General features: G+C 48.0%; 1 protein-coding gene across 1 annotated transcript in view; it reads left to right on the plus strand.

Moving 5' to 3' along the window:
- Window positions 1–25028, plus strand: part of LOC140192543 (papilin-like) — a 51048-nt gene extending 26020 nt beyond the window's left edge. Inside the window, exons 8-11 of the mRNA XM_072250106.1 lie at window positions 7740–7845; window positions 18552–18681; window positions 23828–24128; window positions 24887–25028. Coding sequence (XP_072106207.1) covers window positions 7740–7845; window positions 18552–18681; window positions 23828–24128; window positions 24887–25028 — 679 coding nt within the window. The remainder of the gene's footprint in view (window positions 1–7739; window positions 7846–18551; window positions 18682–23827; window positions 24129–24886) is intronic.
- Window positions 25029–26124: the final 1096 nt, after the last annotated feature.

Below are 26124 nucleotides of genomic sequence, written 5' to 3' on the forward strand. Positions count from 1 at the left end.
CAGGAAGGTCTCAAAGCTCTCTGCTTTTTTTTGGATTCCAGACCCAACCAGTTCCCTCTACCACCACTCTGCTCCGTCTAGCGGAATTAGTCCTTACTCTTAATAATTTCTCCTTTGGCTCCTCCCACTTCCTCCAAACTAAAGGTGTAGCCATGGGCACCTGTATGGGTCCCAGCTATGCCTGCCTTTTTGTTGGCCTTGTGGAACAATCTATGTTCTAAACCTATTCTGGTATCTGTCCCCCACTTTTCCTTCGCTACATCGACGACTGCATTGATGCTGCTTCCTGCACGCATGCTGAGCTCATTGACTTCATTAATTTTGCCTCCAACTTTCACCCTGCCCTCAAGTTTACCTGGTCCATTTCATAGTCATAGTCATTGTCATAGTCATACTTTATTGATCCTGGGGGAAATTGGTTTTTGTTACAGTTGCACCATATATAATAAATAGTAATAAAACCATAAATAGTTAAATAGTAATATGTAAATTATGCCAGGAAATAAGTCCAGGACCAGCCTATTGGCTCAGGGTGTCTGACCCTCCAAGGGAGGAGTTGTAAAGTTTGATGGCCACAGGCAGGAATGACTTCCTATGACGCTCTGTGTTGCATCTCGGTGGAATGAGTCTCTGGCTGAATGTACTCCTGTGCCCACCCAGTACATTATGTAGTGGATGGGAGACATTGTCCAAGATGGCATGCAACTTGGACAGCATCCTCTCTTCAGACACCACTGTGAGAGAGTCCAGTCCCATCCCCACAACATCACTGGCCTTACGAATGAGTTTGTTGATTCTGTTGGTGTCTGCTACCCTCAGCCTGCTGCCCCAGCGCACAACAGCAAACATGATAGTACTGGCCACTACAGACTCATAGAACATCCTCAGCATTGTCCGGCAGATGTTAAAATACCTCAGTCTCCTCAGGAAATAGAGACGGCTCTGACCCTTCTTGTAGACAGCCTCAGTGTTCTTTGACCGGTCCAGTTTATTGTCAATTCGTATCCCCAGGTATTTGTAATCCTCCACCATGTTCACACTGACCCCCTGGATGGAAACAGGGGTCACTGGTACCTTAGCTGTCCTCAGGTCTACCACCAGCTCCTTAGTCTTTTTCACATTAAGCTGCAGATAATTCTGCTCACACCATGTGACAAAGTTTCCTACCGTAGCCCTGTACTCAGTCTCATCTCCCTTGCTGATGCATCCAACTATGGCAGAGTCATCAGAAAACTTCTGAAGATGACAAGACTCTGTGCAGTAGTTGAAGTCCGAGGTGTAAATGGTGAAGAGAAAGGGAGACAAGACAGTGTCCTGTGGAGCCCCAGTGCTGCTGATCACTCTGTCGGACACACAGTGTTGCAAGCACACGTACAATGGTCTGCCAGTCAGGTGATCAAGAATCTATGACACCAGGAAAGCATCCACCTGCATCGCTGTCAGCTTCTTCCCCAGCAGAGCAGGGCGGATGGTGTTGAACGCACTGGAGAAGTCAAAAAACATGACCCTCACGGTGCTCGCTGGCTTGTCCAGGTGGGCGTAGACACGGTTCAGCAGGTAGACGATGGCATCCTCAACTCCTAGTCGGGGCTGGTAGGCAAGCTGGAGGGGATCTAACTGTGGCCCGACCATAGGCCGGAGCAGCTCCAGAACAAGTCTCTCCAGGGTCTTCATGATGTGGGAGGTCAATGTCACCTGTCTGTAGTCATTGAGGCTGCTGGTTGAATACACGGCGAAGTACTCCACATAGCTGAGGAGCACAGGCTTTGAGCACCCTGGTACTGACACCATCCGGTCCTGCAGCCTTGCTTGGGTTGAGACGTTTCAGCTGCCTTCTCACTTGTTCAGCTGTGAAGCCCACCGTGGCTGACACCTCCCTCCCCTTTCTTGATCTTTCTGTCTCTATCTCTGGAGACAGCTTATCTACTGATATCTACTACTGTATAAGCAGACTGACTCTCACAGCTATCTGGACTATTCCTGTTTTCACCCTGTCACTTGCAAAACTGCCATCCCCTTCTTGCAATTTCTCTGTCTCCGCCACATCTGCTCTCAGGATGAGGCTTTTCATTCCAGGACGAAGGAGATGTCCTCCTTTTTTAAAGAAAGGGGCTCCCATTCCTCCACCATCAACTCTGCTCTGAAACGCATCTCCCCCATTTCACGTACATCTGCTCTCACTCCATCCTCTGGCCACCCCACTAGGAATAGGGTTCCCCTTGTCCTCACCTACCACCCCACCAGCCTCTGGGTCCAACATATAATTCTCCGTAACTTCCGCCACCTCCAACGGGATCCCACCACTAAACACATCTTTCCCTCCCCCACCCCTGCTTTCCGCAGGGATCGTTCCCTACGCGACTCCCTTGTCCATTCGTCCCCCCCCATCCCTCCCCACCGATCTCCCTCCCAGCACTTATCCTTGTCAGCGGAACAAGTGCTACACATGCCTGTACACTTCCTCCCTCACCACTATTCAGGGCCCCAGACAGTCCTTCCAGGTGAGGTGACACTTCACCTGTGAGTCGGCTGGGGTGATATACTGCGTCCAGTGCTCCCAATGTGGCCTTTTATATATTGGCGAGACCCGACGCAGACTGGGAGACCGCTTTGCTGAACACCTATGCTCTGTCTGCCAGAGAAAACAGGATCTCCCAGTGGCCACACATTTTAATTCCATGTCTCATTCCCATTCTGATATGTCTATCCACGGCCTCCTCTACTGTAAAGATGAAGCCACACTCAGGTTGGAGGAACAACACCTTATATTCCGTCTGGGTAGCCTCCAACCTGACGGCATGAACATTGACTTCTCTAACTTCCGCTAGTGCCCCACCTCCCCCTCGTACTCCATCCGTTATTTATTTATATACACACATTCTTTTTCTCTGTCTCCTTTTTCTCCTTCTGTCCCTCTCGCTATACCCCTTGTGCATCCTCTGGGCTTTCCCCCTCCCACTTTTCTTTCTCCCTGGGCCTCCTGTCCCATGATCCTCTCATATCCCTTTTGCCAATCGCCTGTCCAGCTCTTGGCTCCATCCCTCCCCCTCCTGTCTTTTCCTATCACTTCAGATCTCCCCCTCCCCCTCCCACTTTCAAATCTCTTACTAGCTCTTCCTTCAGTTAGTCCTGACGAAGGGTCTTGGCCCGAAACGTCGACTGTACCTCTTCCTAGAGATGCTACCTGGCCTGCTGCGTTCACCAGCAACGCTTATGTGTGTAGCTCCATTTCCCTGTGTTTGACCTTTATCCCTCTAAACCTTTCCTATTCATTGTAGTTGTACCCACTTGTACCACTTCCTCTGGCAGCTCATTCCACACGATGTGTGAAAAACTTGCCTCTTTAAAATGTGAACAGCTGATCAAAATAATTGCCTCAGAGGGTGAAGATTGGGAAAGGAAAATGGTGTAAGATTGAGAGAAGAGGCATCCGGCTCTTAATGATGAAACTCTTCAGTGAACTGAAGGTGCTTGGAAGTTACTCTTTTAGTCCCTGTAAAGTTTGGGGAAAATACTACGATGACATGAAAGGTTTAAGTTGAAAGGTGAAAGATTGAAGGGAAAACATCTTCACTCAGAGGGTGGGGTGAGTGTGAAGCCCACTGCCTGATACGCAAGATGATAAGAGGCACAGGCAGAGTGGACAGCCAGAGACCTTTCCCCATGGTGGAAATGCTGATATAATGGGCTGTAACTTTAAGGTATTAGGAGGAAGATGCAGGCAGATATTGAGGAAAGTTTTTTTACACAGGTGCGGAATGCCCTATCAGGGGTGGTGGTGAAGGCACATACATTAGGGACATTTAAGAGGCTGTTAGATAGGCATATGGATGGTTATGTCGGAGGTAAGGATTAGATTGATCTTTGAGTAGGTTAAAGGGCTGGCACAACATTGTGGGCTGAGTGGCCTAGGCTGTGCTGTACTATGCTATGTTTGATGAAAATCTTTCCTCTCTCATCTTAAACCTGTGTCCTTTAGACCGAAGAAGACTGTGTGTATCTACTTTATCTATACCACACAATTTCATAAACCTCTATAAAGTCTCCTGTATTCTGGGGAAAGTTTCCACCTGTTCTAACTCGCACTCTCCAGATGCAGTGATGTCCTCATGAATTTTATCGCACTCTTTCCAGCTTAATGGCATCCTTCTTAACACAAATTTCAATGACTCTGTGTATTGGTAGAGGCCCTGAATTCCTCACTGACACCCTATTGGTTCTTTCCCGTTTGCTGCCAGTATCTGAGCTCAGGCAATCTCCCGGCTTGAAGAGGGATCATCTTTGGACCTTATTGTTGTGGGGCAGTGGGTCCTGTTGGCAGTCATGGAAGCTGGGAGCAGTGTAGATGTTATAGCCTCTTTCACCAGCCCACTGCCTTTCCCCTGGTTCAAGCACTGAACTCCCAGCCACTGACCCTGCTGAAATGCTTGGGCTAACTTGATGGGGGTAGAGGGTTGGGAGATTTCCTACATCAGCCAAACAAAGCCTAGGGTTGTTGCTCAGTTCCAGTGTCACATGACCTTCCCCAGTCACCTGATACCGCTTGTCTTTCTCAGTGAATAATGGTGCTGTCTCTCAGCCAGCATGGTGGGTACAACCTCTGCCATGCAACAGGGCTGACTGTGGTTTACATCCTGACAGAAAGAAGACCATTATTAATGGAGGAAGTTTAGACGTTCAGAGGTACACCAATCGCTGGGAACAAATGTTCTGTTGTCCTTCATGGCAGAAGTGTTGTATTTTGGTCAGTTAAAGCAAAGCAGGGTTTCGACAGTGAATGCAAAGGTCTGGGGAGTGTGGTAGATCAGAGCGATGTAGGGGTACACATATATAGTCCCCAAAAGTAGTAAACTGTGGTGAAGCATTTGGCCTGAGCACTGAGCAACAGGAGCTGGGATGTCACGTTCCATCTGTAGAAGGTGGTGAGGCTTCACTGTGTGCCGGACCAGACACAGAATGGCACCGAGTTTGAAACGATGCGTTACTACCATTGAAGAGGAGACTACAGACCTCATAATGCTTCAAGAAGCACCTTTCAGACCTTGTGATGTGTCTTTTGCAGTTTATTTTTGTGTCTTATAATAATTTTTATGCCTTGCATTGTTCTGCTGCTGCAAAACAAGACATTTCACGACACACGTCAGTGATAGAAAACCTGATTCTGATTCAGATGCCGCAGGATGGGAGGCTTGAGACTGGGAGAGACCGGACAGGGCAGGGCTCAGCAAACAGTTCCTGAGCTGCTGGGGCTCTTCAATCAGGAGATGTTAGTTTGACTGGCCCTGTAGTCTTTAAAGTAAACATTATTGTAACAGCTAAAATTGTTGCAGAAGTAGACAAACTGGATGCATGGTCTAGTACAGTGGGCGACAGTCTCAGGATACAGGTAAGGGGAATTTCTTTACCCGAATGCTGGTGAATGTGTGGAACTCTTCCTACATACAGTGGCATGCAAAATTTTGGGCACCCCGGTCAAAATTTCTGTTACTGTGAATAGTTAAGTGAGTAGAAGACGAACTGATCTCCAAAAGTCATGAAGTTAAAGATGAAACATTCTTTTCAACATTTTAAGCAAGATTAGTTTATTATTTTTGTTTTGTACAATTTTCGAGTGAGAAAAGGAAAGGAGCACCATGCAAAAGTTTGGGCACGCCAAGAGATTTGAGCTCTCAGATAACTTTTACCAAGGTCTCAGACCTTAATTACCTTGTTAGGGCTATGGCTTGTTCACAGTCATCGTTAGGAAAGGCCAGGTGATGCAAATTGCAAAGCTTTGTAAATGCCCTGACTCCTCAAACCTTGTCCCAACAATCAGCAGCCATGGGTTCCTCTAAACTGCTGCCTAGCACTCTGAAAATTAAAATAAATGATGCCCACAAGCAGGAGAAGGCTATAAGAAGATAGCAAAGCATTTTCAGATAGCCGTTTCCTCAGTTCATAATGTAATTAAGAATGGCAGTTAACAGGAATGGTGGAGGTCAAGTTGAGGTCTGGAAGACCAAGAAAACTTTCCGAGAGAACTGCTCGTAGGATTGCTAGAAAGGCAAATCAAAACCCCCGTTTGATTGTAAAAGACCTTCAGGAAGATTTAGCAGACTATGGAGTGGTGGTGCACTGTTCTACTGTGCAGCAACACCTGCACAAATATGACCTTCATGGAAGAGTCATCAGAAGAAAACCTTTCCTGCATCCTGACCACAAAACTCAGCATCAAAAGTTTGCAAAGGAACATCTAAACAAGCCTGATGCATTTTGGAAACAAGTCCTGTGGACTGTTGAAGTTAAAATAGAACTTTTTGGCTGCAATGAGCAAAGGTATGTTTGGAGAAAAAATGGATGCAGAATTTCATGAAAAGAACACCTCTCCAACTGTTAAGCACCATGGTGGATTGATAAGTCCCCTGACCTAAACATTATCGAAAATTTGTGGATAGACCTCAAAAGAGCAGTGCATGCAAGACGGTCCAAGAATCTCACAGAACTAGAAGCCTTTTGCAAGGAAGAATGGGCAAAAATCCCCCAATCAAGAATTGAAAGAATCTTAGCTGGCTACGGAAAGCGTTTACTAGCTGTGATACTTGCCAAAGGGAGTGTTACTAAGTACTGACCATGCAGGGTGCCCAAACTTTTGCTTCAGGCCCTTTTCCTTTTTTTGTTATTTTGAAACTGTAAAAGATGGAAATAAAAAAGTAACCTTGCTTAAAATATTAAAGAAATGTGTCATCTTTAACTTTATGCCTTTTGGAAATCAGTTCATCTTTTACTTGCTTATCTATTCACAGCAACAGAAATTTTGACTGGGGTGCCCAAACTTTTGCATGCCACAGTATGGGTGTGGAACCTAAGTGGGCAGATTTCTAGGCACAAAGGGCTTTGGGGGATGGTGGTGAGAAGAGCATGGGATGCTCTGTTGAACAGTGGAACAGACTCAGCTGAATAGCCTACTCGTGCTCTAGTCAGTATGTTTCTGTGGACAGTGGAGGATCCTTGTTTACAATCCCTCGTACTGAATTTTTTTGTTAGTTATTCAAATTTCACCTCTTTAATGGCCCTGCCTCAGCTTGGTTTCCGGTGGCGGATGGGTCATCAGAGACTGCCCTGACAAACTCTGGCCTGTCTCCCACCCTGGCACAAGGACACTGCCCCATTGTTTGTAGGGCTGTTTGCTGAGCCTGAAGGTGACATTATCAGTGCACAGCCGAGCATTGTTTCTGCCTAGAATCCGTGTTTATATTGGTGCCGACTTGCTGTTCTCATCGCACTGGTCACTGGTCTCTGTGGGTCCCGGCTGACCAGATAGCTGGGTGATCTCTGCTGATCCGTATCTCTGGTTATCAGTCATTGTGAGCATAAACACTGTTGTGTACTATTGATGGCTCCTTGAATGGTGACGAAATGTTTGCAACCTAACCTTCCAGCTCGGCGAACACCTCAAGATACCAATCTCCTCTTTCATTTCAAACTGTTACTGAATGCTAGAGACACTGGAAACAAATGATTCCAAATGAAAGACTTGCAGCCCTAACTGGGATTAAAAAGGCAAAGCATATCATCAAAGAACAGTCCTCAGGACAACACCTGTCGTCCACAAGTTGTTCTGCGATGATGAAGCCTCCTTTCCACCCCAGCAATGTATAGAGGTTTTTGCCTGCCCAGAGTCAGTGAGAAGTAGAACACTTCACAATCCCGTTCAAACACGCCCACGTTTATTGGATTATGTGTTTGTCTGAAATGCTCAGGTACGGTTGTTGTCCAGATGGACTGACGTCTGCGAGAGGGTTTAACCAGCTTGGGTGTCCGAGGCATCCAACTGATGATCTTCTTGATGAAGGTGAACTGATCTCTGTGAGTATTGAGCACATCCTCCACCGTAAAGTCATCACACTGAGCACGGCCTCCACCGTAAAGTCATCACGCTGAGCACATCCTCCACTGTAAAGTCATCACACTGAGCACATCTTCCACTATAAAGTCATCACACTGAGCACGGCCTCCACCGTAAAGTCATCACACTGAGCACGGCCTCCACCGTAAAGTCATCACACTGAGCACATCTTCCACCGTAAAGTCATCACACTGAGCACATCTTCCACTGTAAAGTCATCACACTGAGCATGTCCTCCACCGTAAAGTCATCACACTGAGCACATCCTCCACTATAAAGTCATCACGCTGAGCGCGTCCTCCACTGTAAAGTCATCACACTGAGCACGTCCTGCACTGTAAAGTCATCACACTGAGCGTGTCCTCCACTGTAAAGTCATCACACTGAGCACATCCGCCACTATAAAGTCATCACATTGAGCATGTCCTCCACTGTAAAGTCATCACACTGAGCACGTCCTCCACTGTAAGGTCATCACACTGAGCACATCTTCCACCGTAAAGTCATCACACTGAGCACATCTTCCACCGTAAAGTCGTCACACTGAGCACATCGTCCACTGTAGTCATCGCACTGAGCACATCTTCCACTGTAAAGTTGCCACACTGAGCACATCCTCCACTGTAAAGCCGCCACACTGAGCACATCCTCCACTGTAAAGTCATCACACTGAGCATGTCCTCCACTGTAAAGACATCACACTGAGCACATCCTCCACTGTAAAGTCATCACACTGAGCACATCCTCCACTGTAAAGTCATCACGCTGAGCACATCCTCCACTGTAAAGACATCACACTGAGCACGTCCTCCACTGTAAAGACATCACACTGAGCACGTCCTCCACTGTAAAGCTGTCACACTGACACATCTTCCACTGTAAAGTCGTCACACTGAGCACATCCTCCACTGTAAAGTCATCACGCTGAGCACATCCTCCACTGTAAAGTCATCACGCTGAGCACATCTTCCACTGTAAAGTCATCACATTGAGCACATCCGCCACTGTAAAGTCATCACGCTGAGCACATCTTCCACTGTCAAGCCATTACATGAGTTTGGTTCAGGACTACACATGCTCCGACCAGGACCAGTTTGTACTAGAAAGAGGGAATGACACGGATGGCAAGAACCTTGGATGACGAGAGAGGTATTTAATTTAGTCAAGAAGTCGAAGGAAGTGTGTGCAAGGCTTGGAATGGTGGCCAGAAGGGAACTATAGAAGGTCAGCAAATTTGTGGATGACACATAGTGGACAGTGAGGAAGGCTATCAAATGTTGCAGTGGGATCTGGCCCAAGTAGAAAAATGGGCTGAAAAAGGGCAGATGGAACTTAATTCAGACAAGTATGACTTTGGGAGGACAAACCAGGGTAGGACTACCTGAGCGAATGATAGGGCACTGAGGAGTGCATTAGAACCAAAAAAAGACCAGAATTAGTCCATTCAGCCCATCGAGTCTGCTCCACCATTCCATTATGGTTGATTTATTTTCCCTCTTAACCCCCCTTCTCCTACCTTCTTCCTGTAACCGTTGAAACCCTGACTAATCAAGAACACATCAACCTCCACTTTAAATCTACCCAATGCCTTGGCCTCCAGAGCTGCCTGTGGCAATGAATTCAACAGATTCATCACCCTCTGGCTAAAGAAATTCCTCCTCATCTCTGTTTGAAAGGGACATCCTTCTATTCTGAAGCTGTGCCTGCTGGTCCGAGACTCTCTCCTTATAGGAAACATCCTCTCCATGTCCATTCTAACTAGGCCTTTCAATATTTGATAGGTTTCAATTAGATTCTCCCTCATTCTTCTGAACTCCAATGAGTACGGGCCCAGAGCCATCAAATCTTATGTTAACCCTTTCATTCCCAACATCATTCTCATTAACCTCCTCTGGACCCTCCCCAATGCCAGCACATTCTTTCTTAGCTAAGGGGCCCAAAATTGCTCAAAATACTCCAAGTGTGGTCTGCCCATTGACTTATAAAGTCTCAGAATTACATCCTTGTTTTGATATTCTAGTCATTTTGAAATGAATGCCAACATAGCATTTGCATTCCTTACCGCCAACTCCACCTACAAGTTAACCTTCAGGAAATCTGCACAAGGTCTCACAAGTCCCTTTTCCCCTCTGATATATGAAGCTTCTCTCTGTTCAGAAAATAGCCTACGTCTTTATTCTTTCTACCAAAGTGCATGACTTATACACTTCCCTACACTGTATTGCATTGGCATTTCTTTGATCTGTCTAAGTTCTTCTGCAGACTCCCTGCTTCTTTAACACCACCTGCCCCTTCACCCACCTTTGCATTGTCCACAAACTTGGCCATAAAGCCATCAATTCCATCATCCGAATCATTGACATGGAACATGAAAAGAGGTGGCCCCAACACCAACCCCCGTGAAACGCCACTAATCATCGTCAGCCAACCAGAAAAGATCCCCTTTATTCCCACTGTTTGCCTCCTACCAGTCATCCAATCCAGACATTGGTGTACAGTTCTAGGTCACCCGCGTACAGGAAAGATATCAATAAAATAGAAAGAGTGCAGAGGAAATCTACAAGGATGTCACTGGGACCTTGGGACCTGAGTTATAGAGAATAGAGTTATAGGTTAGGACGTCATTCTCTGGAGAACGAGGGGAGGTTTGATAGAGATATAAAAATTATTTTGAGGAAATAACAAGCAGGATAGCTAAGGGAGAATTGATGTTGTTTACTTGGATTTTCAGAAGGCCTTTGACACAGCACATGAGGCTGCTTAGCAAGATAAGAGCCCATGGTATTACAGGAAAGATACTAACATGGATAGAGCATTGGCTGGTTGATAGGAAGCAATGATTGCCTGCCGGTGACTAACAGTGTTCCGCAGTTGTCAGTGTTGGGGCTGCCTCTTTTTATGTTATATATCAATGATTTGAATGATGGAGTTAATGGCTTTGTGGCCAAGTTTGCAGACGACACGTAGATAGGTGGAAGGGCAGGTTGTATTGAGGAAGAAGGGAGTTTGCAGGATTTGGATAGATTATGAGAATGGGTAAAGAAGTGGCAGATGGAATATAATGTCAGGAAGTGTAAGGTCATGCACTTTGGTAGAAGGAATAAAGACATAGACTGTTTTCTAAACGGGAAAAAATCAAAAATGAAAGGTGCAAAGGGACTTTGGGAGTCATTATGCAGAATTCCCTAAAGATTAACTTGCAGGTTAGAGATGAAATTATGGACTGTCTGGAGGCACATGACAAGATAGGCCAAAAGGAAAATCCTGCCTAACTAACCTCCTGCAATTTTTTGAAGAAATTTCAAGCAGGGTAGACAAAGGAGATGCAGTAGACGTGGTGTACTTGGATTTTCAGAAGGCCTTTGACAAGGTGCCGCATATGAGAGTGCTTAGCAAGATAAGAGCCCATGAAATTACAGGGACGTTACTAGCATGAGTGGAGCATTGGCTGGTCGGCAGAAAACAGAGAGTGGGAATAAAGGGATCCTATTCTGGCTGGCTGCCAGTGGAGTTCCACAGGGGCCGGTGTTGGGACCACTGCTTTTTACAATAATGTCGATGATTTGGACTACGGGATTAATGGATTTGTGGCTAAATTTGCTGATGATACAAAGATAGATGGAGGAGTGGGCTGTTGAGGAAACAGAGAGCCTGGAGAGAGACTTAGATAGTTTAGGGGAATGGGCAAAGAAGTGGCAAATAAAATACTTTGTGGGAAAGTGTATGGTCACACACTTTGGTGGGAGAAATAAATTGGCAGACCATAATTTCGATGGGGAGAGAATTCAAGAAGCAGAGATGGCAAAGTTATTTCCTATGTTAGTGGATTCTAGGACAAGAGGGCAGGACTTCAGGATTGAAGGAAGGCCATTTAGAACAGAGATGTGGAGAAATTACTTTAGTCAGAAGGTGGTAAATCTGTGGAATTTGTTGCCACGAGCGGCTGTGGAGGCCAAGTCATTGGGTGCATTTAAGGCAGAGATAGATAGGTTCTTGATTAGCCAGGGCATCAACGGGTATGGGGTGAAAGCAGGGGAGTGGGGATGACTGGAAGAATTGGATCAGCCCATGATTGAATGGTGGAGCAGATTCGATGGGCTGAATGGCCTACTTCTCCTATATCATATGATCTTATGGTCTTAAATCAGTGGTGGGGAAGGCAAATGCAGTGTTAGCATAAATTTTGAGAGGACTAGAAGGTAAAAGCAAGAATGTGATGTTGAGGCTTTATAACGTGAGTTGAGAGTTAGGGGGCAAAAGTTTAGGGGTAACATGAGGGGAAACTTCTTTACTCAGAGAGTGGTAGCTGTGTGGAATGAGCTTCCAGCAGAAGTGGTAGAGGCAGGTTCGATATTGTCATTTAAAGTAAAATTGGATAGGTATATGGACAGGAAAGGAATGGAGGGTTATGGGCTGAGTGCAGGTCGGTGGGACTAGGTGAGAGTAAGTGTTCAGCATGGACTAGAAGGGCTGAGATGGCCTGTTTCCGTGCTGTAATTGTTATATGGCCATAAGGTTTATATAAAGGACTGTGAGGACTCACTTGGAGTTTTGTGAGCAGTTTTTGGCCCCTTATCTAAGAAAGGTATTAAACAGGAAATTAGAAATGTGTGCAATAAAGGAACAGCAGTTATAATGGGTGACTTCAATCTACATGTAGATTGGGTGAACCAAATTGGTAAAGGTGCTGAGGAAGAGGATTTCTTGGAATGTATGCGGGATGGTTTTTTGAACCAACATGTCGAGGAACCAACTAGAGAGCAGGCTATTCTGGACTGGGTTTTGAGCAATGAGGAAGGGTTAATTAGCAACCTTGTCATGAGAGGCCCCTTGGGTAAGAGTGACCATAATATGGTGGAATTCTTCATTAAGATGGAGAGTGACATAGTTAATTCAGAAACAAAGGTTCTGAACTTAAAGAGGGGTAACTTTGAAGGTATGAGACGTGAGTTAGCTAAGATAGACTGGCAAATGACACTTAAAGGATTGACGGTGGATATGCAATGGCAAGCATTTAAAGGTTGCATGGATGAACTACAACAATTGTTCATCCCAGTTTGGCAAAAGAATAAATCAAGGAAGGTAGTCCACCCGTGGCTGACAAGAGAAATTAGGGATAGTATCAATTCCAAAGAAGAAGCATACAAATTAGCCAGAGAAAGTGGCTCACCTGAGGACTGGGAAAAATTCAGAGTTCAGCAGAGGAGGACAAAGGGCTTAATTAGGAAGGGGAAAAAAGATTATGAGAGAAAACTGGCAGGAAACATAAAAACGGACTGTAAAAGCTTTTATAGATATGTAAAATGGAAAAGACTGGTAAAGACAAATGTAGGTCCCCTGCAGACAGAAACAGATGAATTGATTATGGGGAGCAAGAACATGGCAGACCAATTGAATAATTACTTTGGTTCTGTCTTCACTAAGGAGGACGTAAATAATCTTCCAGAAATAGTAGGGGACAGAGGGTCCAGTGAGATGGAGGAACTGAGCGAAATACATGTTAGTAGGGAAGTGGTGTTAGGTAAATTGAAGGGATTGAAGGCAGATAAATCCCCAGGGCCGGATGGTCTGCATCCCAGGGTGCTTAAGGAAGTAGCCCATGAAATAGTGGATGCATTAGTGATAATTTTTCAAAACTCGTTAGATTCTGGACTAGTTCCTGAGGATTGGAGGGTGGCTAATGTAACTCCACTTTTTAAAAAAGGAGGGAGAGAGAAACCGGGGAATTATAGACCGGTTAGCCTAACGTCGGTGGTGGGGAAACTGCTGGAGTCAGTTATCAAGGATGTGATAACAGCACATTTGGAAAGCGGTGAAATGATCGGACAAAGTCAGCATGGATTTGTGAAAGGAAAATCATGTCTGATGAATCTCATAGAATTTTTTGAGGATGTAACTAGTAGAGTGGATAGGGGAGAACCAGTGGATGTGGTATATTTGGATTTTCAGAAGGCTTTTGACAAGGTCCCACACAGGAGATTAGTGTGCAAACTTAAAGCACACGGTATTGGGGGTAAGGTATTGGTGTGGGTGGAGAGTTGGTTAGCAGACAGGAAGCAAAGGGTGGGAATAAACGGGATCTTTTCAGAATGGCAGGCGGTGACTAGTGGGGTACCGCAAGGCTCAGTGCTGGGACCCCAGTTGTTTACAATATATATTAATGACTTGGATGAGGGAATTAAATGCAGCATCTCCAAGTTTGCGGATGACACGAAGCTGGGTGGCAGCGTTAGCTGTGAGGAGGATGCTAAGAGGATGCAGGGTGACTTGGATAGGTTGGGTGAGTGGGCAAATTCATGGCAGATGCAATTTAATGTGGATAAATGTGAAGTTATCCACTTTGGTGGCAAAAATAGGAAAACAGGTTATTATCCGAATGGTGGCCGATTAGGAAAAGGGGAGGTGCAACGAGACCTGGGTGTCATTATATACCAGTCATTGAAAGTGGGCATGCAGGTACAGCAGGCGGTGAAAAAGGCGAATGGTATGCTGGCATTTATAGCGAGAGGATTCGAGAGTACAGGAGCAGGGAGGTACTACTGCAGTTGTACAAGGCCTTGGTGAGACCACACCTGGAGTATTGTGTGCAGTTTTGGTCCCCTAATCTGAGGAAAGGCATCCTTGCCATAGAGGGAGTACAAAGAAGGTTCACCAGATTGATTCCTGGGATGGCAGGACTTTCATATGAAGAAAGACTGGATGAACTGGGCTTGTACTTGTTGGAATTTAGAAGATTGAGGGGGGATCTGATTGAAACGTATAAGATTCTAAAGGGATTGGGCAGGCTAGATGCAGGAAGATTGTTCCCGATGTTGGGGAAGTCGAGAACGAGGGGCCACAGTTTGAGGATAGAGGGGAAGCCTTTTAGGACCGAGATTAGGAAAAACTTCTTCACACAGAGAGTGGTGAATCTGTGGAATTCTCTGCCACAGGAAACAATGGAGGCCAGTTCATTGGCTATATTTAAGAGGGAGTTAGATATGGCCCTTGTGGCTACGGGGGTCAGGAGGTATGGAGGGAAGGCTGGGGCGGGGTTCTGAGTTGGATGATCAGCCATGATCATAATAAATGGCGGTGCAGGCTCGAAGGGCCGAATGGCCTACTCCTGCACCTATTTTCTATGTTTCTGTGTTTCTATGAAACTGGAGAGGCGAATATTGTCCCCTTGTTCAAAAAAGGTAGTATGGATAGTCCGGGTAATTATAGACGAGTGATCCTTACGTCTGTGGTGGGGAAAGCTGTTAGAAAAGATTCTTAGGATAGGATCTGTGGGCATTTAGAGAATCATGGTCTGATCAGGGACAGTTGGCATGGCTTTGTGAAGGGCAGATCGTGTCTAACAAGCCTGATAGAGTTCTTTGAGGAGGTGACCAGGCATTTAGATGAGGGTAGTGCAGTGGATGTGATCTATATGGATTTTAGTAAAGCATTTGACAAGGTTCCACACAGTAGGCTTATTCAGAAAGTTAGAAGGCATGGGATCCAGGGAAGTTTGGCCAGGCGGATTCAGAATTGGCTTGCCTGCAGAAGGCAGAGGGTGGTGGTAGAGGGAGTACATTCAGATTGAAGGGTTGTGACTAGTGGTGTCCCACAAGGATCTGTTCTGGGACCTCTACTTTTCGTGATTTTTATTAACGACCTGGATGTGGGGGTAGAAGGGTGGGTTGGCAAGTTTGCAGACAATACAAAGGTTGGTGGTGTTGTAGATAGTGTAGAGGATTGTTGAAGATTGCAGAGAGACATTGATAGGATGCTGAAGTGGCTGAGAACTGGCAGATGGAGTTCAACCCGGAGAAGTATGAGGTGGTACACTTTGGAAGGATAAACTCCAAGGCAGAGTACAAAGTAAATGGCAGGATACTTGGTAGTGTGGAGGAGCAGAGGAATTTGGGGGTACATGTCCACAGATCCCTGAAAGTTGCCTCACAGGTAGATAGAGTAGTTAAGAAAGCTTATGGGGCGTTAGCTTTCATAAGTCGAGGGATAGAGTTTAAGAGTCGCAATGTAATGATGCAGCTCTATAAAACTCTGGTTAGGCCACACTTGGAGTACTGTGTCCAGTTCTGGTTGCCTCACTATAGGAAGGATGTGGAAGCATTGGGAAGGGTACAGAGGAGATTTACCAGGATGCTGCCTGATTTAGAGAGTATGCATTATGATCAGAGATTAAGGGAACTGGGGCTTTACTCTTTGGAGAGGAGGAGGATGAGAGGAGACATGATAGAGGCGTACAAGATAACAAGAGGAATATATAGAGTGGATAGCCAGCGCCTCTTCCCCAGGGCACCACTGCTCAATACAAGAGGACATAGCTTTAAGGTAAGGCGTGGGAAGTTCAAGGGGGATATCAGAGGAAGGTTTTTTATTCAGAGTGGTTGGTGCGTGGATTGCACTGCCTGAGTCAGTGGTGGAGACAGATACACTAGTGAAATTTAAGAGACTACTAGTTAGGTATATGGAGGAATTTAAGGTGGGGGGTTATATGGGAGGCAGGGTTTGAGGGTCGGCACAACATTGTGGGCTGAAGGGCCTGTACTGTGCTGTACTGTTCTATGTTCTATGTATTAAGGCGGAGGTTGTCAGATTCTTGATAAATCAGGGCATAAAAGGTCAGGGTACTGGAGGACTGGCTGGAAGCTAATTTGTTCCATTGTTCAAGAAGGGAAGAAGGGATAATCTTGGAAATTGTAGACTGGAGGGTCTCATGTCTATGGTAAGAAGATTAATAGAAACCTTCCTGGGAATTGGATTTTTGAGCAGGGTCCAAGTAGGATAGTAGAAGGTGTATGGCCTGTTTGCCTTTGTTAGTCAAGGCTTTGAGTTCAAGAGCTAGGAAGCCATGCTACAGCCGCGAGGCCATATTTAGAGTCTTGCGTTGAATTCTGGTTGCCTCATTATCGGAAGGATGTGGAGGCTTTGGAAAGGATTCAGAGATAGTTTACCAGGATGCTGTCAGATTTGGAGGACATGTTCTATAAGGAGAAGCTGGTCCTTTTCTCCAGAGTGGCAGATGTGGAGAGGAGATTTGATAGAGAAAAATATGAGAGGCATAGAGAGGAGAGCCAGAATATTCTCCCTGGTTTTGGAGTGTGCAGTACTAGGCCGCCGGCGACGGTGGTGGAGACGGATATGATCGGGTCTTTTAAGAGACTCCTGGACAGGTACATGGACCTCAGAAAAATAGAGGGCCATGGGTAACCCTAGGTAATTTCTAAGGTAAGGACATGCTTGGCACAGCTTTGTGGGCCGAAGGGCCTGTATTGTGCTGTAGGCTTTCTATGTTTCTGTTACTGGAGAGCACTTATTTCAGGTGAGAGGGATCAAGTTAAAAGGAGATGTGTAGGGCAAGGTTTTTTTTACACGTAAATCACTGTCAGGGGTAGACATGGAGATAGATAGCATAGGAGCATTTAAGTGACTTAGCAAGGCTCATGAATGTGTAGAGAAGTGGGGGAGGAGGATATGATCAATGTGTGGTGAAGAGGGATTAGATTATTAAGGAATCATTGGTTTAATTGGTTTGGCATAACATTGTGGGGTAGGCTGAAAGGCCTGACCTGTGCGGTACTGTTCCATTTTCTATGTGATGCAGATAGGCAGACCATGGGTCATCTGGGCAAGGACTTCCGATGGAGATGGAACATCGCAGTGCAGCACCCCATGTTGAGAAAGTGTCTACACAGGACCCTGTCAAATCAATGGAGACAGCTTCACTGAACCTCACACCCACTCTTCATGAAGGTCACTGTCACCAGCCGTGACCAGGTCCAGGGTCCAGGGGAGGTCGGCAATAACCAGACTGACTGGACACCAGTAACTGGGCCCAGGAACTGTGGTGTCCACCTTGGTGCATTGGCACTGCTGCTCCTCTAACCCAACTTCACCCTGCCCCACCCTGGCTCACTGAAGCTACCCCAATCCACCCAACTTCACCCTGCCCCACCCTGGCTCACTGAAGCTACCCCAATCCACTCAACTTTACCCCAGCCTCCAATCCCCAATCCCACTGTGAATCGCTCATTCGCACACTTTTGACCAGCCCTGCACTCCCACCCCATCAGGCTTACCCACTGAGCCAAACTCCACCCACCCACATCCAGGCAAATGCTCCACCCTATCTCATTGAATCCCCCCAGCTAACCCCACCCTGAATCATCCACCTGTGACCAGTGATCCCATCCTCCCCACCGCTGATCAAGCATCTCCATTTTTGCCCTTACCTAACCCTACTCCAGCTCTCAACTCTGACAGCTCAGAACTTTAATGTGATCCCATCTTCAAAGCTTCCTGTGGCCTGACATCCCTCTGCTCAATCTACTAACCCCAGGCAATCTTCCCAGATCTCCCCTCCTCTGATTCCCACCCCTCAACACTCCCCCTCTCCAGACCCCCACGTCCTGTGATCCAGACTTTCTACTCCCACTCACTACCTCCCTGCACTCGTCCACCTCATGCAATCCCTCCCTTCTCATTGAGGAGACCCTAAAGCCTTGTGTGCAGTGACTTGGGACATTTCCCTATATTCCAGTGGTTCACTGGGAACCCTGGTGAAGCTACTCAGTGGGGTGCACTCCAGTCACACCCCACGCAAAGGAAGGTGATGCCAATAAAGGCAGCTGGGGTGGTGAAAATATTGACCAGCACTGCCTTGTCACCCCTGGTGTAGGATCCGAGAGTGATGGCCCAAAGCAGTCCGCCAGATGAGTGCAGGAGTTCCATGTACGGCTGCTGTCGGGATGAGGCCTCCTTGGCCCAGGGACCAAGTGGTGAAGGGTGCAGAGACGGGCCCAACCACCGTAAGTAGATCTTGAGATGTGCGCTTACTGTCTGTGATTCCCGCACAGAAGTGCAGTTTGTGCAGTGAAAATTACAACGGAGAATGTGCTCAGGAAGCTTAATGGTTTGAGGGTGGATAAGTCTGGAAGGAATGTACCTTCGGGTTCTGAAGGAAGTAGCTGGAGAGATTGCAGAGGCATTAACACTGATCTTTCAAGAATCGATAGATTCTGGTATTGTACTGGATGACTGGAAAATTTTAAATGTGGGAGGCAGGAGAAAGGAAACTATAGACCTGTTAGCCTGACATCCGTGGTTGGGAAGTGGTTGGAATCAATTGTTAGGGATGAGATTACAGAGTACCTGGAGGCACATGACAAGATAGGCCAAAGCCAGCATGATTTCCTGAAAGGAAAATGCTGCCTGACAAACCTACTGCAGTTTTTTGAGGAAATTACAAGCAGGGTAGACAAAGGAGATGCAATTGATGTAGTGTACTTAGATTTTCAGAAGGCCTTTAACAAGGTGCCGCATGTGAGGCTGCTTAGCAAGATAAGAGCCCATGGAATTACAGGGAAGTTACTAGCATGGGTGGAGCATTGGCTGATCAGCAGAAAACAGAGAGTGGGAATAAAAGGATCCTATTCTGGCTGGCTGCCGGTTACCAGGGAGTTCCACAGGAGTTGGTGTTGGGACCGCTACTTTTTACGATGTATATCGATGATTTGGACTATGGGATTAATGGATTTGTGGCTAAATTTGCTGATGATACAAAGATAGGTGGAGGAGTGGGTAGTGTTGAGGAAACAGAGAGCTTGCAGAGAGACTTAGATAGTTTAGGGGAATGGGCAAAGAAGTGGCAAATAAAATACTTTGTGGGAAAGTGTATGGTCACACACTTTGGTGGGAGAAATAAATTGGCAGACCATAATTTCGATGGGGAGAGAATTCAAGAAGCAGAGATGCAAAGGGAGTTGGGAATCCTTGTGCAGGATACCCTAAAGGTTAACCTCCAGGTTGAGTCAGTGGTGAAGAAGGCGAATGCAATGTTGGCATTCGTTTCTAGAGGTCTAGAATATAAGAGCAGGGGTGTGATGTTGCGGAGAGATTAGTCAGAGGGTGGTAAATCTGTGGAATTTGTTGCCACGAGCGGCTGTGGAGGCCAAGTCATTGGGTGCATTTAAGGCAGAGATAGATAAGTTCTTGATTAGCCACGGCATCAACGGGTATGGGGTGAAAGCAGGGAAGTGGGGATGACTGGAAGAATTGGATCATAGAAACATAGAAAATAGGTGCAGGAGTAGGCCATTCGGCCCTTCGAGCCTGCACCGCCATTCATTAAGATCATGGCTGATCATCCAACTCAGAACCCCGCCCCAGCCTTCCCTCCATACCCCCTGACCCCCGTAGCCACAAGGGCCATATCTAACTCCCTCTTAAATATAGCCAATGAACTGGCCTCAACTGTTTCCTGTGGCAGAGAATTCCACAGATTCACCACTCTCTGTGTGAAGAAGTTTTTCCTAATCTCGGTCCTAAAAGGCTTCCCCTCTATCCTCAAACTGTGGCCCCTCGTTCTGGACTTCCCCAACATCGGGAATAATCTTCCCGCATCTAGCCTGTCCAATCCCTTTAGGATTTTATACATTTCAATCAGATCCTCCCTCAATCTTCTAAATTCCAACGAGTACAAGCCCAGTTCATCCAGTCTTTCTTCATATGAAAGTCCTGCCATCCCAGGAATCAATCTGGTGAACCTTCTTTGTACTCCCTCTATGGCAAGGATGCCTTTCCTCAGATTAGGGGACCAAAACTGCACACAATACTCCAGGTGTGGTCTCACCAAGGCCTTGTACAACTGCAGTAGTACCTCCCTGCTCCTGTACTCGAATCCTCTCGCTATAAATGCCAGCATACCATTCGCCTTTTTCACTGCCTGCTGTACCTGCATGCCCACTTTCAATGACTGGTGTATAATGACACCCAGGTCTCGTTGCACCTCCCCTTTTCCTAATCGGCCACCATTTAGATAATAATCTGTTTTCCTATTTTTGCCACCAAAGTGGATAACTTCACATTTATCCACATTAAATTGCATCCGCCATGAACTTGCCCACTCACCCAACCTATCCAAGTCACCCTGCATCCTCTTAGCATCCTCCTCACAGCTAAAACTGCCACCCAGCTTCGTGTCATCCGCAAACTTGGAGATGCTGCATTTAATTTCCTCATTCAAGTCATTAATATATATTGTAAACAACTGGGGTCCCAGCACTGAGCCTTGCGGTACCCCACTAGTCACCGCCTGCCATTCTGAAAAGGTCCCGTTTATTCCCACTCTTTGCTTCCTGTCTGCTAACCAATTCTCCACCCATACCAATACCTTACCCCCAATACCGTGTGCTTTAAGTTTGCACACTAATCTCCTGTGTGGGACCTTGTCAAAAGCCTTCTGAAAATCCAAATATACCACATCCACTGGTTCTCCCCTATCCACTCTACTAGTTACATCCTCAAAAAATTCTATGAGATTCGTCAGACATGATTTTCCTTTCACAAATCCATGCTGACTTTGTCCGATGATTTCACTGCTTTCCAAATGTGCTGTTATCACATCCTTGATAACTGATTCCAGCACCACCGACGTTAGGCTAACCGGTCTATAATTCACTGGTTTCTCTCTCCCTCCTTTTTTAAAAAGTGGAGTTACATTAGCCACCCTCCAATCCTCAGGAACTAGTCCAGAATCTAACGAGTTTTGAAAAATTATCACTAATGCATCCACTATTTCTTGGGCTACTTCCTTAAGCACTCTAGGATGCAGACCATCTGGCCCTGGGGATTTATCTGCCTTCAATCCCTTCAATTTACCTAACACCACTTCCCTACTAACATGTATTTCGCTCAGTTCCTCCATCTCACTGGACCCTCTGTCCCCTACTATTTCTGGAAGATTATTTATGTCCTCCTTAGTGAAGACAGAACCAAAGTAATTATTCAGTTGGTCTGCCATGTCCTTGCTCCCCATAATCAATTCACCCGTTTCTGTCTGCAGGGGACCTACATTTGTCTTTACTAGTCTTTTCCTTTTTACATATCTATAAAAGCTTTTACAGTCCGTTTTTATGTTCCTTGCCAATTTTCTCTCATAATCTTTTTTCCCCTTCCTAATTAAGCCCTTTGTCCTCCTCTGCTGAACTCTGAATTTCTCCCAGTCCTCAGGTGAGCCACTTTCTCTGGCTAATTTGTATGCTTCTTCCTTGGAGTTGATACTATCCCTAATTTCTCTTGTCAGCCACGGGTGCACTACCTTCCTTGATTTATTCTTTTGCCAAACTGGGATGAACAATTGTTGTAGTTCATCCATGCAACCTTTAAATGCTTGCCATTGCATATCCACCGTCAATCCTTTAAGTGTCATTTGCCAGTCTATCTTAGCGAATTCACGTCTCATACCTTCAAAGTTACCCCTCTTTAAGTTCAGAACCTTTGTTTCTGAATTAACTATGTCACTCTCCATCTTAATGAAGAATTCCACCATATTATGGTCACTCTTACCCAAGGGGCCTCTCACGACAAGATCAGCCCATGATTGAATGGCTGAGCAGACTCAGTGGGCCAAATGGCCTACTTCTGCTCCTATATCTTATGGCAAAATGGTCTTATAGCCACGACCCTCATCTCCCTCTACATGAGCGCTCCAGAGTGGGCTAGTTAGTAACACTTACAAACACCAGCATTTATGTAACACCTCAATCTGAGAAAATACCGTAATGCGTCACAGAGACAGCATTGGAAATTTCAGAGCCGGGGAGCTGCTGAGATAAAGTGTATTGAAACAAGGGTTAGGGTGAGGTCACAGCTCGGTGCTTCGGGGGATCTGTGGGGCGGGGATTCTGTGGGGTGAGGGTTCGGTGTGGGGGTTCGGTGTGGTGGGGATCTGTGGGGTGCGGATCTGTGTGGTGGGGGTTCGGTGTGGTGGACGTTCTGTGTGGTGGGGGATCTGTGTGGTGGGGTTCTGTGGGGTGGGGGTTCAGTGGGGTGGGGGTTCAGTGTCGTGGGGATCTGTGGGGCAGGGATCTGTGTGGTGGGCGTTTGGTGTGGTGGGGGATCTGTGTGGTGGGGTTCTGTGGGGTGGGGGTTCAGTGGGGTGGGGGTTCGGTGTGGTGGGGATATGTGTGGTGGGCATTCTGTGGTGGGGTTCTGTGGGGTGGGGGTTCAGTGGGGTGGGGTATCTGTGAGGTGGGGGTTTGGTGTGATGGGGATCTGTGGGGTGGGGGTTCAGTGTGGTGGGGGATCTGTGGGGTGGGGGTTCTGTGTGCTGGGGGTTCGGTGTGGTGGGGGATCTGTGGGGTGGGGGTTTGTTGGGGTGGGGGTTCGGTGTGGTGGGGGATCTGTGGGGTGGGGGTTCTGTGTGCTGGGGGTTCGGTGGGGTGGGGGATCTGTGTGGTGGGGGTTTGTTGGGGTGGGGGTTCGGTGTGGTGGGCATTCTGTGTGGCGGGGGTTCAGTAGGGTGGGGGATCTGTGTGGTGGGGGTTTGGTGTGGTGGGGCATCTGTGGGGTGGGGGATCTGTGTGCTGGGGGTTTGTTGGGGTGGGGGAACTGTGTGCTAGGGGTTCAGTAGGGTGGGGGATCTGTGTGGTAGGGGATCTGTGGGGTGGGGGTTTGTTGGGGTGGGAGTTTGGTGTGGTGTGGATCTGTGGGGTGGGGGTTCGGTGTGGTGGGCATTCTGTGGGGTGGGGGATCGGTGTGGTGGGGGATCTGTGTGGTAGGGTTCTGTGGGGTGGGGGTTCAGTGTGGTGGGGATCTGTGTGCTGGGGGTTCGGTGGGGTGGGGGATCTGTGTGCTGGGGGTTTGTTGGGGTGGGGGATCTGTGGGGTGGGGGTTCGGTGCAGTGGGGGATCTGTGGGCTGGGGGTTCGGTGCAGTGGGGGATCTGTGGGGTGGGGGTTCAGTGTGGTGGGGTTCTGTGGGGTGGGGGTTCAGTGGGGTGGGGGTTTGTTGGGGTGGGGGTTTGGTGTGGTGGGGTATCTGTGGGGTGGGGGTTCAGTGTGGTGGGGGTTTGTTGGGGTGGAGATCTGTGGGGTGGGGGAGTTTGGTTGCAATGTGCAGTGAGGGCTGTCAGGGTGAAGGCTACATTAATCTGCTGCTTCCTGCCTGTTCACAGCATACCCGGCCCACTGCCAGCTCCTGTTCGCGAATGGCCCGTGTACAGACTGGACCGTCCGCTGGTTTTTCATCCCCGAATCTGCCGTCTGTAACCGCTTCTGGTATGGCGGTTGTCTTGGAAATCGGAACAACTTTGAGACGGAGGATGAGTGTCTGCGTCAGTGCAAGAGGACTGCATTGGAAGGTGGTCCAGAGGAACGGCCTCACTGGTGGACTCCTCACATAGAGTGGCAGAAACAACATGGGCATTCATCCAGCAGGGAACCCTCTCCCTCTGAGCGTGAGCAGCCTGTCTATAGGTAAATCCACGGGGGACCCGTCCCCATACCCGGACAAGGGACCCCTCTCCCTCTGAGCGCGAGCAGCCTGTCTATAGTCAAATCCATGGGGGACATGTCCCCACACCCAGACAAGGGACCCGTCCCCACTCCCAGACAAGGGACCCCCCTCCCCCTGAGCGCGAGCAGCCTGTCTATAGGTAAATCCACGGGGGACCCGTCCCCACTCCCGGCCAAGGGACCCCTCTCCCTCTGAGCGCGAGCAGCCTGTCTGTAGTCAAATCCGCGGGGGACCCCTCTCCACACCTGGACAAGGGACCTGTCCCCACACCCGGACAAGAGACCCCTCTCCCTCTGAGCGCGAGCTGCCTGCCTATAGGTAAATCCACGTGGGACCCCTCTCCACACCTGGACAAGGGACCTGTCCCCACACCCGGACAAGGGACCTTTCACATAGATAGCCTCCACATGCTGCACCCCTATACACCACGTGTACTCTCCCACGTGCATGCAAGCATTGTACCTGCAGCCTGAGGTCGCACAGCTACAAACACACGCTACGTGCTCTGTGTACACACCCCCACCCATGTACACACACACACCCGCACCCCGTGTACACACACACACCCCCACCCCCAAGCCCTGTACACACACACTAGCAAACCCTGTCGTCACCTCTCCAACCCAGCGTGTCTCTGTACCCCGTGATTTCCAGTGCCAGTGCGCCATACTCTCAGCTGAGCTGTTTTCTGATCTCTGATTCACCCCTCTCTCATCAGGTTACAGATAGATCGAGGGGACCCTGTGTCTGTGGAGGCCCGGCCTGGGGAAACAGCCAGTTTATTGTGCAGAGTGAATGCCTCACCGTCTCTTCACGTGGAGTGGCACCGAAATGGGAGGCCAGTGTATTCACCGAGGTGACTCAGTTATTGCTGCTTCACGTAGGCGCCCCCATCTCATTCCCCAACCTATTTTCTCTCCTTCCCATTTGCCCCATTCCAATCTTGTTCCCCATAATCTATTTTCTCTCTGTCCCATTTGCACCCTTCCCACACTGATCTCCTCACCTACACTAGATGGGGCTCATTGCCCCAGCAGCCGGCACCTCTTTAGGATGTGAGAAGGAGCTGGACAGCTGGAGGAAAGCCCCATGGTCACGGAGAGAAGGGGAAGCTGTACACACATTGCACCAGAGTCATTGGTGCTGTGAGGCAGTGGCTCTACGTGAGGTGCTGGTGGGGTGGTCATTGGTGATGTGAGGTGAGATGGGGTGGTGATTGGTGATGTGAGGTGCCAGAGGGGTGGGGTGGCCACTGGTGATGTGAGGTGGTGGGGTGGTCATTGGTGATGTGAGGTGCCAGTGGGGTGGTGATTGGTTATGTGAGGTGCCAGTGGGGTGGGGGTGGGGTGGTCATTGGTGATATGATATGAGGTGGGGTGGGCTAGTCATTGATGATTTGAGGTGCCAGTGGGGTGGGGGTGGGGTGATCATTGGTGATGTGAGGTGCCAGTGGGGTGGTGATTGGTTATGTGAGGTGCCAGTGAGGTAGAGGTGGGGTTGTCATTGGTGATATGATGTGGGGTGGGGTGGTCATTGATGATTTGAGGTGGGGTGGTCATTGGTAATGTGAGGTGCCAGTGGGTTGGGCATTGGTGATGTGAGGTGTGATGGGGTGGTCATTGGTGATGTGGGGTGGGGTGGGGTGGTAATTGGTGATGTCAAGTGCGGTGGGGTGTGCTGGTCATTGGTGATGTGAGGTGGGGTGGGGTGGGGTGATCATTGGTGATGTGATGTGGGGTGGGGTGGTCATTGTTGATGTGAGGTGGGGTGGGGTGGTCATTGGTGATGTGAGGTGGGGTGGGGTGGTCATTGGTGATGTGAGGTGCCAGTGGGGTGGGGTGATCATTGGTGATGTGGGGTGGAGTGGGGTGGGGCGGTCATTGGTGATGTGAGGTGAGGTGGGGTGGTCATTGGTGATGTGGGGTGGGATGAAGTGGTCATTGGTGATGTGGGGTG

Source organism: Mobula birostris, unplaced genomic scaffold (assembly GCF_030028105.1).
Source record: "Mobula birostris isolate sMobBir1 unplaced genomic scaffold, sMobBir1.hap1 scaffold_1629, whole genome shotgun sequence".
NCBI lineage: Eukaryota > Metazoa > Chordata > Chondrichthyes > Myliobatiformes > Myliobatidae > Mobula > Mobula birostris.